General features: G+C 43.8%; 1 protein-coding gene across 3 annotated transcripts in view; it reads right to left on the bottom strand.

Moving 5' to 3' along the window:
* Positions 1 to 695: 695 nt before the first annotated feature.
* Positions 696 to 14713, bottom strand: part of nr4a1 (nuclear receptor subfamily 4 group A member 1) — a 42904-nt gene continuing 28886 nt past the window's right edge. For all 3 annotated transcript variants that reach the window (XM_008103977.3, XM_016991213.2, XM_062970943.1), the window contains exons 2-7: positions 11911 to 12746; positions 7497 to 7626; positions 6127 to 6278; positions 4278 to 4480; positions 2686 to 2864; positions 696 to 2139 (exon numbers count right to left, since the gene is read on the bottom strand). In XM_008103977.3, the coding sequence (XP_008102184.1) occupies positions 1883 to 2139; positions 2686 to 2864; positions 4278 to 4480; positions 6127 to 6278; positions 7497 to 7626; positions 11911 to 12744 (1755 nt within the window). In that variant the 5' untranslated portion in view covers positions 12745 to 12746 and the 3' untranslated portion in view covers positions 696 to 1882. The remainder of the gene's footprint in view (positions 2140 to 2685; positions 2865 to 4277; positions 4481 to 6126; positions 6279 to 7496; positions 7627 to 11910; positions 12747 to 14713) is intronic.

Below are 14713 nucleotides of genomic sequence, written 5' to 3' on the forward strand. Positions count from 1 at the left end.
TACTATTCTTTGCATGTAGAGTCTCTAGTTCAGTCCTGAAAGGTTTAGAGAAATGACTTCTCTGAAACCTGGGGATTATTGAACAAGATCAGGGATTGGCAAAGTGTGGCCCTCCAGTTGTTTTTAGACTGCAATACCCTTTGCCAGCGAAATCAATAGGATTGAGAGATTGGAGGTGTCACTCAAGATAATCAGGAGGTCCACATGCACTAACCCTGAAATTGGACTGACCAACTGCCTGGCAGGATGGTGAAGCAGTTCCATATGTTTGCAAACTATACATCTCCTTCATGCTGTATAATTTGATTCCACTTCAGCTGCCATGGCTTTATCCTATGGAACCTATGGGCTGAGAATTTGAAGTGATGTGTGAAGTGATCTCAGGATTTCAGAGACTACCTTTGTGGCAAGAAAAGTGGGAGTAAAATGCTATAGATGTGTACTGTGAAGAAGGCCACAGACAAGAACAGAGAACAAAAGTGAGAACAGAGAACACAACATGGGAAGTGACGGCTACCTCTGACTTTATTCCCTCCCCTCGCCCTCTTTTCAGGATAGCATACTTGACAACATAAGAACTCCAGCACAAGGTGGAAACTGTTCTCTATGCAGGAGGAACTTCTTTCCCAGTTTAACTTGCCCTGGCATTTAAGTGAAATTTCAAGACCAAGCACAAACACCAGTGAGATGAAAGGTACATCTAATCCGGATACTTTTTTAATTCAATATATTAAATATATATATTAATAATTGGAAAAAAGTCACATACTGGAAATTGGAAAGCAGGGATAGACAAATATAATTGCCAAAAAATTGGCAGACTTTACAATACAAAGTTATGTACATAGAAAGGCAGAAGGTGTCCTGCAGGCATAGGGCAACGCACATTTATCAGTGACTCAAACAGAAGAGCCTCCCTTCTCCTCCCACCTCTGCCATTCATTCATTCACTCACTCATTTGTTTGTATTTACAAAGCCAACATGCTATTTATCTTATATACAACTTGTACAAAAAATTCGGACACCCAGCAAACATTCAACTGCCCTGGAGGAAACAGCAGGTGGGCGGAAGCAAGCTGTCCCATGACTGCGTGCGTGCGTATTTATGGCGAAGCCACTTCCCCATCTCTTCAGCCCTCAGTTTTGGGATGCAAGCAGCAGCTCCTATGCAAGAGGCTTGGAAGAGACCGATTACCATACCTGGGGAGAAAGGCTCTTAGCTGAAGCTAAGATCCAGGACCTGATCATGTGGATACAAATCAGAAAAGGCAATTCTCCCCCTCCTTTTAAAAATCCTGAACCAGCGTTTGACAGTATATATATATCTATATATATATTTGTGTGTATATGTAAAAATGAAAAACAAAATCCATCATATTCCACACTTACAACAGAATGCTTATCTGTATACAACTGCATGGAATCTAAGGTGTCAAACTGCACACAGAGCTGTTTGCAGGCAGGTCATAGGGAAGGCAGCATCATTTAGGGATATTGTGCATGTAACCCTAGAAGGCACACTGGGATTTCCCCCCATAAGTTTTTTTTCATAAAAAAATTCCAAACCCAGGATGTTTCAAGTTCAGGGAGAAGTACACGGCAGTCCTGAATGTTCCTGTAACCTCTAAGCTCTGGGCTTGGGGAAAGAGAAAGGGCACATAGTGCTATAGTAGTCTTCAGTCTGAACAACCTCTCAACGTCTCTGGAAATGTTCCTGTCACCTCCGCTCCGGATACTGGATGGCAAGGAATTCCCTTCCTCCAGTTTTGTCCCATCCAGAGGAGAGCAGGGATGGAGAAACACAAGCCAAGCCAGAAAGGGAAGAAGGCCCTCCTCAAAGAAAGCACCATCCGTCCATTGCAGACTCCTCACTGGTAATCCTCAGAAAGGCAGCGTGTCCATGAATATTTTATCCACAATGGGAGGCGGGGGCACGAGGTCCTCCAGTTTCAGGTAGAAGATGCGTTGCAGGCCTTGAGTACAGAGGGTGCGGAGCTCAGGGAGTTTGCTCAACAGTTTCGAGAGGCAATTAGGATGAACCTGCTCATTGGTGGTAGATGTTACGTGGTCTTTAAGGCAGCTGATGATGCGGTTCTGGAGGTCCTCAACCTTCTTTGGCTCCTTTAGCCCATGGCGGTCTGGATGGGAGATCAAGGAGAGGCAAGAGAGGGCACAGCATGGGAAAAAAGGAAAGGAAAATTAATATTGATCGAGCCATTAAAAGAAAAGCTACCAAGACTGGAGTCAAAACAAGCCAGGAAAGATGGGATCTCTAGAATTTAAATATCCGTCTCCCTATCACAAATAGTTTTCAAGCTAATCATGAGCTATTGATGCTGCCTTAGAAGAGTCATCTCTAGGGCTCTGGGAATTTACTTTTGGGGGTCAGGAGAATACAATTCCTAGAATTCCTCAACATTTATGTTGTCTGGGGGATTCTGAAAGCTGTAGTCAAACAAAAGTATCTTTGATTTATGCCTTTCTGTGAAGGAATCTACAAATGTGATTACAAGTCTGTTTGGAGGCACCATCCAAACAGCCAGATAGCTCTTAACATAAAACAGCTCCACACTCCCGGCTTCTGAGAAATGCTGCTTGTGCTGGAACTATCTGGGCCCTTCCTCCCCACCTGCTGTTTTCTCCTGTGATGCCCACCCCACCCAGAAAGCCTGGTGTCCAGCTACCTGTGATTAAGACAAGTGCTGCAAGACAGGAGAAGGAGGGCACATCGATGTTCATGCGATGGAGGTTCTGGGAGAACTCAATGATAGAGTCTATCCACTCGCCAAAGCCCCGGACACACTGCATGCGATGCAGCACCACGCCATTGCAGAATATCAGTTTGCCTTCTTCTGGCTTGGACCTGCAAAGCAAAGCATGAAATCTGTAGATTACAAATGACTAAGATCTAATCATAGAATCATAGAGTTGGAAGAGATGTCATGGGCCATTCAGTCTAACCCCCTGCCAAGAAGCAGGAAAATCACATTCAAAACACCTCCGACAGATGGCAATCCAGCCTCTGCCTGATAGTTTGTTTGGAAACCTTTTCTCATCCACCCCAAAGCACGACTGACAACAAGAAGGAAAACAATTGAATAAATGTAGGAAGTCAAGTTTAAGCCATTGATTAGATGCTTTGCAGCAGTGAAGAGCTGTACCAAACTATACAATGCCCCAATAGTCCTACTTTCCTTCTATTTTCCTGCCCAATTTACTGAGTGTAACCACTGAGGGGCGAATCACAAGCCACGGGTTGTAAGCATATGTTTGGATTAAAAATCCCAGTCTTCTCTCCTCTGCCCTGAGAAATAGCCACAAGCTCCTCTCCACACATGGCAATCCAGTCAAAGCTACTGCCATCACAGGTGAATTGTCGAAGTGTGTGCTCTGCATGTCGTAATCCCCAGGTCTAATTCCTGGCATTTGTTTTGCCATGCTGGCCTGTAGGGATGAGTGCCAAGAGAGCTGGATATGTTTAGCTTGGAGAAGAGAAGACTGAGACGTTATATGATAGCTATCTTTAAATATCTGAAGGGATAACATGTAGAAAAATGGAGCAAGCTTGTTTTCTGCTACTCCAGAAATTGATTCAAATAAGATTCTATCTAAACTTTAGGAAGAACTTTCCCACTGAGTGCTGTTCGACTGTGAAACATATTTCCTTGGAGGTTCATGGACTCTCCAATTATAGATGTCTTTAAGCAGAGGTTTATTGGGCTCCTTTCTGGAAGGCTTTAGTTGTGTATTCCTGCAAGGCAGGGGCCTGTACTAGATGTCTCTCAGATGACATAATCTTCAACCCTTCCAATGGATGGACTCCAAATTCCAATCATCTCTAGCCAGGGACTATGGAAATTAAAGTCCACCAACATCTGGATGAATAGTTTTCTCATTCCAGGATGATAACCGCTTTGCACCATGCATATATGATATAAGGCAAACCTGGACCTCTATTTAGGCCAAGAGTGAGAATCATGCAGCTGTCTAGATCAGTGGTTCTCAACCTGTGGGTCTCCAGATGTTTTGGCCTTCAACTCCCAGAAATCCTAGCAGCTGGTAAACTGGCTGGGATTTCTGGGAGTTGTAGGCTAAATACCCGGGGACCCACAGGTTGAGAACCACTGGTCTAGATTGAGTTGGATTGTAACTCCCAATATCATACACCACTGAACATGTTGAGAAGTACTGCTAAGAGCTGTAGTCCCTCAACATCTGGAGGGTCACACAGTCCCCACCCCAGTTTTGTGCTGACTTCAAGGGACAGGGCTGTTACCTGTATGCTAGCCGGAGAATGAAGAGTTCCAAAAAAGCTGATTCTAGAAGCAGGTCTTGATCCTCTTTTGGAAGCTCTAGGAAGCCTTGGATCTTTTCTGCCCATTTCCGTATCACATCCATGGACCCCGTTAACAGATCATAAAACTGCTGCACATCCACACAGTCTTCCTTCTCAAACTGGTAGGAGACCGATTCCTGAAACTGGGAGCACAAAGACAAGCAAGTTGTTTAAAGAACAGGTAAAACAAGGAGTCTCCTTTCACCACTTTCCTCTTTTCAAGGATGCTGGAGAGATGCAGAAACCAGTGCAATTATGCTCCAGTTGCCAGCACTCACTTTACATGCAAAGTAAGGTCCCAATTGGAGTGCCTAAATGAATTTTCTTTTCTTTTAGCCTAGTTTAAACCAACTGCATTTTTGTTCCGTATCTTGAATCTTCTGTAGGATTTTTGAATGTAAAGGAAGAGACGCAGTCTGTTGATCTTGGGTGCCTTCAAGTCATTCCTGACTTATGGTCGCTCTAAGGAAGGCATGAGCAAACATTTGCCCTCCAGGTGTTTTGGACTTCAGCTCCCACCATTCCTAACAGCCTTAGGCACTTTCCTTTTCCCCCTCAGCCACTTAAGCAGTTGAAGTCCAAAACACCTGGAGAGCAAAAGTTTGCCCATACCTGCTCTAAGGGAACCCTACAATGGGGATTTTTATCAAGTTTTGTTCAGAAGATGTTTGTCATTGCCATTCTCTGAGGCTGAGAGAATTTGACTTGCCAAAAGCTACCCAGGAGGTTTCCATGGTCTCTAGAATTGTAGCCCAACACTCAAACCAATCCATTATGCTGGCTCTTGGTAGTAGTTTAATTCTAGATCCTGGAACTGACAGATTCTGAAGGAATTAATTTCTCAATCTGTAAGCTGTCTTGAGTCCTATCTTTATGGCCAAGGGGAATATAAATACCACAAACAACAATAACAATAACATGACCAGTGCATGAACAGATGTTCTTGGCCATGCTATTTGAGGCAGAGGGGCACTGAAATCCAGGCACATTTTGAGGAACAACAGATTCCCCATCCTGGCTAAAATAAAAAAGGATTATATACAGAGGAGAGCTCTTCACCAGCTACTAACCTGAAAAGCAAGCCTCCAAATAACCAATGCTGGGGACAGACAAGCAGGAGCCCATTCACACTACACAGTGAGGAAAGAGACCTTTAGATTTCTTTATCAAGGAGCTCCTCCAGTGCCTCTGACAAAACCAAAATATTCCAGGATTTCACATGATGTTGCCATCACAACTTAAAGGGTAGTAAACTGGTATACCTAATGTGAAGGGAAACCAGAAAGTGACCAGTGCTTTTTCAGTGTGCTTATGTGACTCTCAGAAGCATCTGTCTGACATGAACTTGGAAGCATACTACGGGTTGGATGGGCCTTGATCAGTTCTAGTCACCTTCTCACAACGGAAAGGCATTATATGGCAGAGGCATTTAAGGCACAGTGCTGCCAGTCAGATCTCCACTGAGGCACATGGGCGAGATCTGTCTTTTTATAGTAGTCTGCTCTATTCCAAGTGATAAAAACTGTATCCGAAAGCAGAACGTTCTGCAAAATACACTTGTTCTTCTCTTAAGATCCTCGTTGGGCTCCTTGCTGTCAACCACTGAAAAGTGCTGGAAATTTAGAGACCTTGCCATGTCTGGTGCTGTCTATCAATGATATTAGGGTTTGGCTTCCAAGACATTTAACATGCTGTTCCTTTTATCAGTTCAGGACATTTCTCCAACCCCACTCAGCAACAGTTGTCAGTAGGCCACAGTGCTTCTTGTTCGCAAAAGGCAGATAAGTACCTTGGAATAGTCCAGCTTAGCGGCGCTGGGTATGGAATCTATGTGTGCTCTCACGAGAGACGAGATGAGGCTGACTGGAGAAGTATCTTGAGCTTGCTTCGGTTTGGAGGGCAGTCGACCCCGGCGGCCTTTCAAGCTGTCTGTCCGCACCACTGAGGGAAGAGAGGTACAAATGGCGAGGTGAGAACAGACTGTTAGACAAGCAGGAGCGACTGACAGGAGACACGTGCAGGCTAGGGAGGTTTTTAATCAAGGAGCAGGAGGTAAAACCCTTGCCAGAGCAGCAGATGACGTTTGACTAATTATCACGTGCTGACAAGCTAGACACAGGCATGCAAAAGCCCTGCTGAACGTGGTTTCATGTACTAGTATTCTGTACTTAAATGCAATTTGGGAGTGATACTGGCCACACATAATTTGCCATTTCAAGAAAAGCTTTACGACAGTGGTTCTTAACCTGTGGGTCCCCAGGTGTTTTGGCTTACAGCTCCCAGAAATCCCAGTCAGTTTACCCGCTGTTGGAATTTCTGGGAGTTGAAGGATAAAACATCTGGGGACCCACAGGTTGAGAATCACTGCTTCAGAATATTCAAAGGAAGGCAAGCTTGAATGAAAAGCCATCTTTTCAGGGAACAATGTTGCAACCTCTCTCATGTTTTCTTACTGCTTATTAGACCTGGTTCTGAATATTCAGCTTCTCAGAGTCTCCCTCCTACAAAATATGTAGGAGAACTTGTTGGCCTGATCCACACTTTGGTTGTGTGTCCAGGTCCAGCATGGCTCAATATCCACTCCTTGTCTTAGCATCAGCAAAGCAGCTGATAACTTAGTGCTGCTGGCAATTCAGAAAAATGGTTTCCCACCAAATTAATTTCTTAAATACATTATGACTACAAAAGAGATTTAAAGCTGCAAGTTCTGAATTAGAAAAACTGGGTTTCTCAAGTAACCTAGTCAGGTTGCCTTTTTTTGCAGTTCAATTTAGTCACAAGGAGCCCCCCGGTGGCACAGTGGATTAAACCCTTGTGCAAGCAGAACTGATGACTTGAAGGTTGGGTTGCTGAGCTGAAGGTTGCTGGTTCGAATCCAACTCGGGGAGAGCGTGGATGAGCTCCCTCTATCAGCTCCAGCTCCATGTGGTGACATGAGAGAAACTTCCCACAAAGGATGGTAAAAACATCAAAAAAAATCCTGGCGTCCCCTGGGCAACGTCCTTGCAGACGGCCAATTCTCTCACGCCAGAAGCGACTTGCAGTTTCTCAAGGCGCTCCTGACACAAAAAGAAAGTCACTAACAAGCTTGTTCTTAATCTGCCCAAGAGAGAAAGACAACCTAGACACAGACAACAGGCGAGAGGGGATGTGTCTCACCTTCTTTGACCATTCCCACAGCAAGGCACTTTTGGAAACGACAGAACTGGCACCGGTTTCTCCGCCGCTTGTCCACAGGGCAATCTTTGTTGGCTAAGCAGATGTATTTGGCATTCTTTTGCACCGTGCGCTGCAGGAGAGAACAAAGGGGCAGTTAGACTATTGTACTCTTCCCCAGCAACCTTGACGACAGAAAAACCAAGGTCTGTCCCCCAGTGATTTATGTATTTGCCATGTTCCTACAACCTGTAGTTTCTCATTTCAGAAGGGCACCATCCCAAGGATATGACAGGGATCTCATGATCCATGTGGGTGGGCACCCCTTCCAGTCACAGCTGTGCTGGCACATTTCTGATGTGGGTAATATTACTAATGCCATAGAAATGTGGTGATGAAAGATGGAAATGGCATCAAGCAAGCTTGACACAGAAAATGAAGCATCCTTCTCTGAGACCTTCAGTTGCCTCGCCTCAGCAAGTATGAAGCATTTATATTTCAAATCACAAGCTATAAAACTGGGTTGTATGCAGGTGCATCAGAGCCTGGATATATTACTTTTGAGGGCTATAACTCCAGGATTCTGAGCAGTGTAAGAAAAAAACAACTATATTTTGGAAACGTCGATGCCCAGCGGATTATTAACAGGTGGACATTTCAGCCCCTACCATCGTAAAGTGCCTTCTGTTTGAGGCAGTGTATCTGTAATGGTCTGATCGCAACTAAAAAAAATCAGCAATTTTCAGTATTATAGTCACTGAGTGGGAAGCATTTATGAATGAGGAAGTATTCTGATGTAACATGTCATTTAAGACACATTGTAAAGGGAACCCTCAATGGCACAAACCTTCTCCACCCCACGTTCATGGTTAGTGTCACATATTTAATCTTTTTGGATCCAACTGAACATACCTCTTCAGTTTGCATATAAAAGAGCAAGCTGTGAGTAGGAAAAGGATAAATAGGCCATTTCTGGTTGTCCCAATTTTTGATAATTTCCTAATCAAGTCTATTTGTTCCCAATTCTGTACCCGTTTGATTTTTTTTTTAGAAACCCTCTATACATGTCCTTGAAAATTCACATACTGATATAAATATTGGTTCACTTCATTTTGTTAATGCAATTAGTCCTTGTAATCAATTTCTCCAACTGATACTTTTTCATTAATTTCACTATCTTTGAACAATTTTCCTAACAATACCATATTGCCAATCTCAGAGACACAGGACTACTAAAATACAGTTGTAGTCTGGTTCATGTATTCATTTTGGAAAGGAAAGTGCATTGACATGAAAATTAGGACTAAATTGCTGATTTTTAGTCAGAGTGCATGTGACAGCTCAGATACCATGGCCTTATCAAATGATACAGTAATGCGCTATATGGTGCAGCAAGGAAATACCCCCTTTTCCAAGTCCCCAAGACACCAAGCAATAGGTAACAGTGGACCTCAAATGAAAACATGTATCATTGGAAGCTGTATTTTAGGAACCTGAAATTGTCTCTTTTTGGACCTAATGAAAACTGACTGATTTCATTAGATCTGAAAAAAGACCATTTCAGATTCCTAAAATGCAGCTTCCAATGATACATGTTTTCATTTGGGGTCCACTGTAGGATTAGAGAAAACAATTTAAACTCCAGTTACATTGACAAAGGACCACATTGGCATAGTTCAGATGCAAGTTCAATGCAAATCTATGAAGCAGCTATGAGGTGAATTTGACACATCTGATATAGAGTAAAACTCATATTTAGATATATATTAAAAAGGGAATTCTGTAGGCAACCATTTCTGGATGTTTTTCAGGAGCAAGATAAGCATAAATCTGAACTGCAAACGAGTCATTAATGACCTCACAGAACCTTATGCTTTAAAATGGAAAATGTTTCCATTTGATGCAAGGCGTACTTCCCTTCTCCACCATGCAAGCTGCAGACATGATGTTGATTTGATCAGGACTTAAAATCTTTGTATATGTTGTGCAATTTTCCTGCTAGGCTTTGGGAATCAAAATGGATCCCCATATCCTATACATTTAGAGACTCAGGAGTTTTAGGGTTAGCATAAGGGACATATGTAACCCACAAAATGCTATCAGAACCATTCTTTTCCCCATTTACTAAGGGTGGTTCTGGCTCTTCAAAGGAGTAGCTGCGCTGTGTTGTCCATTAAAGGCTAACATTTATTCATGACCGCAGAGAAGCGGGAAGTGAGGCTAAGAAGGGAACAGAATGCAAGAAGTACGGGTGATGACAATTATATGAAAATTGTCATGCAGCAAAAACAAAGTGTTGTGGCAATATAAAGACCCAATGCATATATTATGAAATAAGCTGTCTTGGCCATTGTCTGATAAAGTGGGCAGTGGACATGAGAGTTTAGGCTACAGTGAAAATGTTGTATCTTTAAGTTTTTAGAAGACAGTTTCTTATTAAAATTTAACGTGTTTGTGAAGTTGCTGCAACGAATAGTCACAAAGCAATATGAGCGATAACACAAACACTTGGGCATGGGTAAGCTAGTTAATAAATAGTGTGAAAAGGGTTCAAATCCCTGAGAAACCCATTGGGTGGCCTTGGGCATTTTACACTCTCGCAGCTTCAGAGAAGGGCAAGGACAAACCTCTTCTGAACATGTCTTCTTGAGAAAACCCTGGGAGAGAGTGGGTTACTCAGTGTTGGAGGCAAGTGGAAGACATGTAACAACAGCAAATCCCCTAGGACTATTACTTACAGTAATTAAAATTTCCATTCGGAGTAGAGCCTTACTGAGCAACATACACTTTCAGTATCCATATGGCCTTAAAAACAATTCTCTGTATTCTGACTGCTGGATATCAGGCGCATGCACTGTCTTCTCCTTTGTGAAATGTGCTAAGACCACACAGGTATGAAATGTGCCTACTAGTCAGGCTCTTTGCATTCGCCAGCACATAGGCACAGCTTGGAGAAGAGGCAATGAAAGGACTTCTCGTACTTGCTTTACCTGCTGTCTCTCTCCTTCCCTCAACCATAAGAGAAGTGAGAACTTCTTGGGACAGGGATGTGTGCAAATTAGGTGACCTCCTTTTGGAAGCATTTGTCCAGCAAAGCAGATTTAGAAATGCTTGGGCAAGTGAGCACAAGGGATGTGCCCACTGTTACAGCCTCAGGGTCCACTATACTGAGAGCAATAACCACGGAGAGTCTGGCTTCCCTAAATGATTGTTCAGTCTTCTTGTTAATTTTTAGATTATAAGATCTAAAAATCTTGTAAGTAAAAAAAAGAGAGAAAAGCAGAGTCTGATCCACCTCCATATGGAGATAAGGAAAGGTGTATATGTTGAATTGTGCCTCATATATCTGAATATTAAGCCCTTCTGTAGCCAAACAGCAGCACCCATATTCAAGATGGAGATGTCAATCAATAGGTTTTCAGGCAGTCAGGGTTTTTCAAGAGCCTTTTGGCAGGAAAAACCTCTTAGTGGTAAGAACTACTTCGAAACAACTTAAATGAACATGATCACCTTCCTCTTCCCATGTTGGAGGACCTAAAGATTTCTAGAGAGAATAGTTCTCTATGACTCTCTAGTTCAGTGGTTCTCAACCTGTGAGTCCCCAGGTGTTTTGGCCTACAACTCCCAGAAATCCCAGCCAGTTTACCAGCTGTTAGGATTTCTGGGATTTGAAGAACAAAACATCTGGGGACCCACAGACTGAGAACCACTGAACTAGCTACTCAAATGCAACTCTATTATATTCAGTTTCTAGCAGAAGTCAATTATGGAATCATGCTGGAAGACCTAGTAATTCCTAAAAAGGCATACTTTCGGGTAAAAAAATGGCAATGTCTTTATTCCTGGCTTTTCACTTTCATGTGCATCTTACCATAGCAAATGTGGAAGGCTGACAACATTCCCTTTTTCTTTCCAATATCCCCTTAATTTTTTTAACACCAGGGTAGGAATGGTGTGTGGCCTTCAAAATATTTTTACACTCCAACTCCCAGCAGCCCACCTCAGTCCAGCCAATGTTTGCTAGATGATCAGCAAAATTTGGAGGCCAGAAGAGCCCCACTCCCCTTAACCAATGGAATGACTATCCGCATCTTACTCTTCATGGGAAGCAAGAGAACATTGCTGGGATGTTGCAGCTCATCCAAGGCTAATCTCTATGCATTTGTTCTGCCACCTACTATCCTGCTTGAAAGGGAAAGTAGCTCTACAATGGCCTTCTTTCTGTAGAGAGGCCTGATGAGTCATTCCTGGAGCAGTCACAACAAAGTCTTCCATCACTCCCATCAAGCCCACCCACTCATCCTTCCAAAGGGAGGCCTGATAGCCCACCACTGGCCAAAGCTGCATGAGTAAGGCTGGGATTTGTCTGCATGGCATCTAGGGATGTTACAATGTGAGAAGACAACAATGCCCTTACCTTAAAAAAACCCTTGCAGCCTTCACAGGTCCGGACACCATAGTGTTGGCATGAAGCGTTGTCCCCGCAGACAGCACAGCGTCCCTCATTGGACCCAGGACTGCGTGCTTTGGTTGGAGAGAGGGAGTTGTCCATCAAGCCAGAGCTATCCATAACAGGAGAGACCTGGCTGAGCGGCAAAGGGGGGAAATTCACAGCAGGGGAGGTTTGGGGCAGTGAGAAGACATCACCATCTACCAAATGCGGGTGGGATGCTGGCTGCATCTTCAGGGGACTCTGTGGAGGCACACCAGGGCTATGAGCAGAGTGGCCAAAGGAAAAATAGGAAGGTTGGGCAGAACTGCTTTTGGGGGGCTCTGTTGTGGTCGCCGCTGTCACCCAAGGCCTCATGCCGTCATAGGTGTGCGTCGGGGAATAGGCCCCAAAAGAGTTCTCCCAAGATGGCCCCTGGGAAGTCTGGAAGCTTGGCGTGGAAGGGGAAGGGACGGAACAAGGGCTGCCGTAATAGTCCGAGCCACTTGAGGACATGGTCTCATCCAACTGGTTGCTGAAAGTGCCAGGATAACAGCCGTACACCTGGAAGTCTTCTAGCTTGAAGGAGGCCGCAGTGGGATTGGCAGCTGGGATCTGGTAGAGGAAGGCGTCAAATTCACCCGTGTAATTGTCCATGAAGGTGCTGAAGCTGGGCAGAGAGGTTGTGGCAGTGGTGATCTCTGTATTAACCAGGTCCATGGTGGACTTGCCAAGCTCTGGGGTCAAGAGGTCTGCTGGGTAGCGGTCGCAGGGTCCTCCGTTCTGAAGCAAGGTCCCATATTGGGTTTGAATACAGGGCATCTCTAGGAGAAGAAGTGGGGAAGAAGGAAAGACACAGTCAGTTGTTGGGTATTCACTCATTTAACTCTGTGGTACAGGGGAAATGACTTTTCTTTTGTACTGTAACTCTCAGAATCTCTTTACCAACAGTTATCCAAAATGGAACAAAAAAAAACAACAACTTTTCTTGCAAGTAATTGCAAAATTGTTTTCCTGCAAGAGAAAAACTGGAAAGGAGTTCTTAACCACTGCTCCCCCGCCCCATAAAAAAGTCTTGTGGAAAAGAAAATACTTGCAAAAGGAATTTTGCTCATTTTAACTATGAATACCATTGGAACCCGCAATGGCACAGCAGGTCAATCTGGGGGGCAAGGTGAGCTCCCACTGTTAGCCCCAGCTTCTGCCAACCTAGCAGTTTGAAAACATGTGAATGTGAGTAGGTCAGTAGGCACTGCTCCAATGGGAAGGTAACAGTGCTACATGCAGTAATGCCCGCCACATGACATTGGAGGTGTCGGCTCTTGGACAATGTCGGCTCTTTGGCTTAGAAATGGAGATGGGCCCTAACCCCCAGAGTCGGACATGAGTAGACTTAATGTCAGGGGAAAACCTTTACCTTTACTTTTACCAAGGGATATACAAACAGTAGGCTCCACACAGATAATCTGTATTATTTTATTTGAAGTGATACTTCAAATACAGGCAACCTTGTATGGAAACCAGCAATTTTCTTTTTCTTTTTTTGATAATTTTAAAAAAAGATGAATGCATTTCCAGGTCTTGAGAGCATGTCATGGGATTTAATATGAAAATGCACACTCCTGTAACTGGAGTTTTTGGCCAAGATGAAAGCCAAGAAAGTAATAGCCCTTATGGCAAGTTAATAGTGATATCTATATCGCAGACCTTTAAAGGTTAAGTTCTGTTGGCTATGGAGGTGCCTGCCTTTAAGGATGAATAAACATTGAGACACATTGAATCCCAAGGGGATTTTCCAGGGTCGCACCCCTGGCCCATGATGAAGGCCCATTTCTGGGCAGAAAGAGGACTTCGCTTTCCTGTTTAACGCCAGGTACTGAAAAGACAGCCACCCACCCCATCCAGATCAGAACTGGAAATACTGCAATCCAAGGTAAGGACCAGTTGTTATGAAAAAGGAAGAAAAAGAGCCATGGATACCACTTTGAGTGATCCAGAAACAAGACAGGATACAAATAAAACTAACAAATTGTTAAAGCCTGTTATCATTTACTGTGTGCAAAAGGAGCAACAGATGATCTCCGGGGCTCACAGCATTTATTGGCTCTCTGCTCCCAAAGGAAGGTCTGACGCCTGCAAATGTGAGAGAACCAGTCTCCTGAGGTAATGCAAAACTTAGTAGTTCCATTACACTGCCTAGGGATCTAATCTTGGGAAGTGTTCCAAGGTTGGAAGAGTACAAGGGCAGATTTGACAGCAGACTGAAAGTCAGTAGGAAAGATCCACTGCTATGGCCTATCAAACACTGTGAATCTCCCAGATTCAAAGCAGACACTGCTCCTCATCTTGCTAACCTTGGTGAGTCCATTTCTCACAAATAAATAACCAATGTGGGACTTCTTATATAGCTTAGGAACTGGTAGAGGCAAAAGTACTTAACATGTTGCCCTCAGATACCAACCTCAACTGGATTTGGCTTGCATTGGCTTAAAAAAACTGTCACGTGCCAAGCTTGAAAAATATCATATTGAATCTGACCCTTTGGTCAAGAACAGTGGTTCTCTACCTGTGGCTCCCCAGGTGTTTTGGCCTGCAACTCCCAGGAATGCCAGCCAGTTTACCAGCTGTTAGTATTTCTGGGAATTGAAGGCCAAAACACCTGGGGACCCAAAGGTTGAGAACTACTGGTCAAGAAGGGGGAGAAAACATTGCTTAGCAATGCAAATCTAGGAAATTCAACAGAGAAGGACACTAACTCTCCACAATGCTCTGAAGTTGCACCTTAAGAATT

The sequence above is a fragment of the Anolis carolinensis genome, chromosome 2 (assembly GCF_035594765.1).
Source record: "Anolis carolinensis isolate JA03-04 chromosome 2, rAnoCar3.1.pri, whole genome shotgun sequence".
Classification (NCBI taxonomy): domain Eukaryota; kingdom Metazoa; phylum Chordata; class Lepidosauria; order Squamata; family Dactyloidae; genus Anolis; species Anolis carolinensis.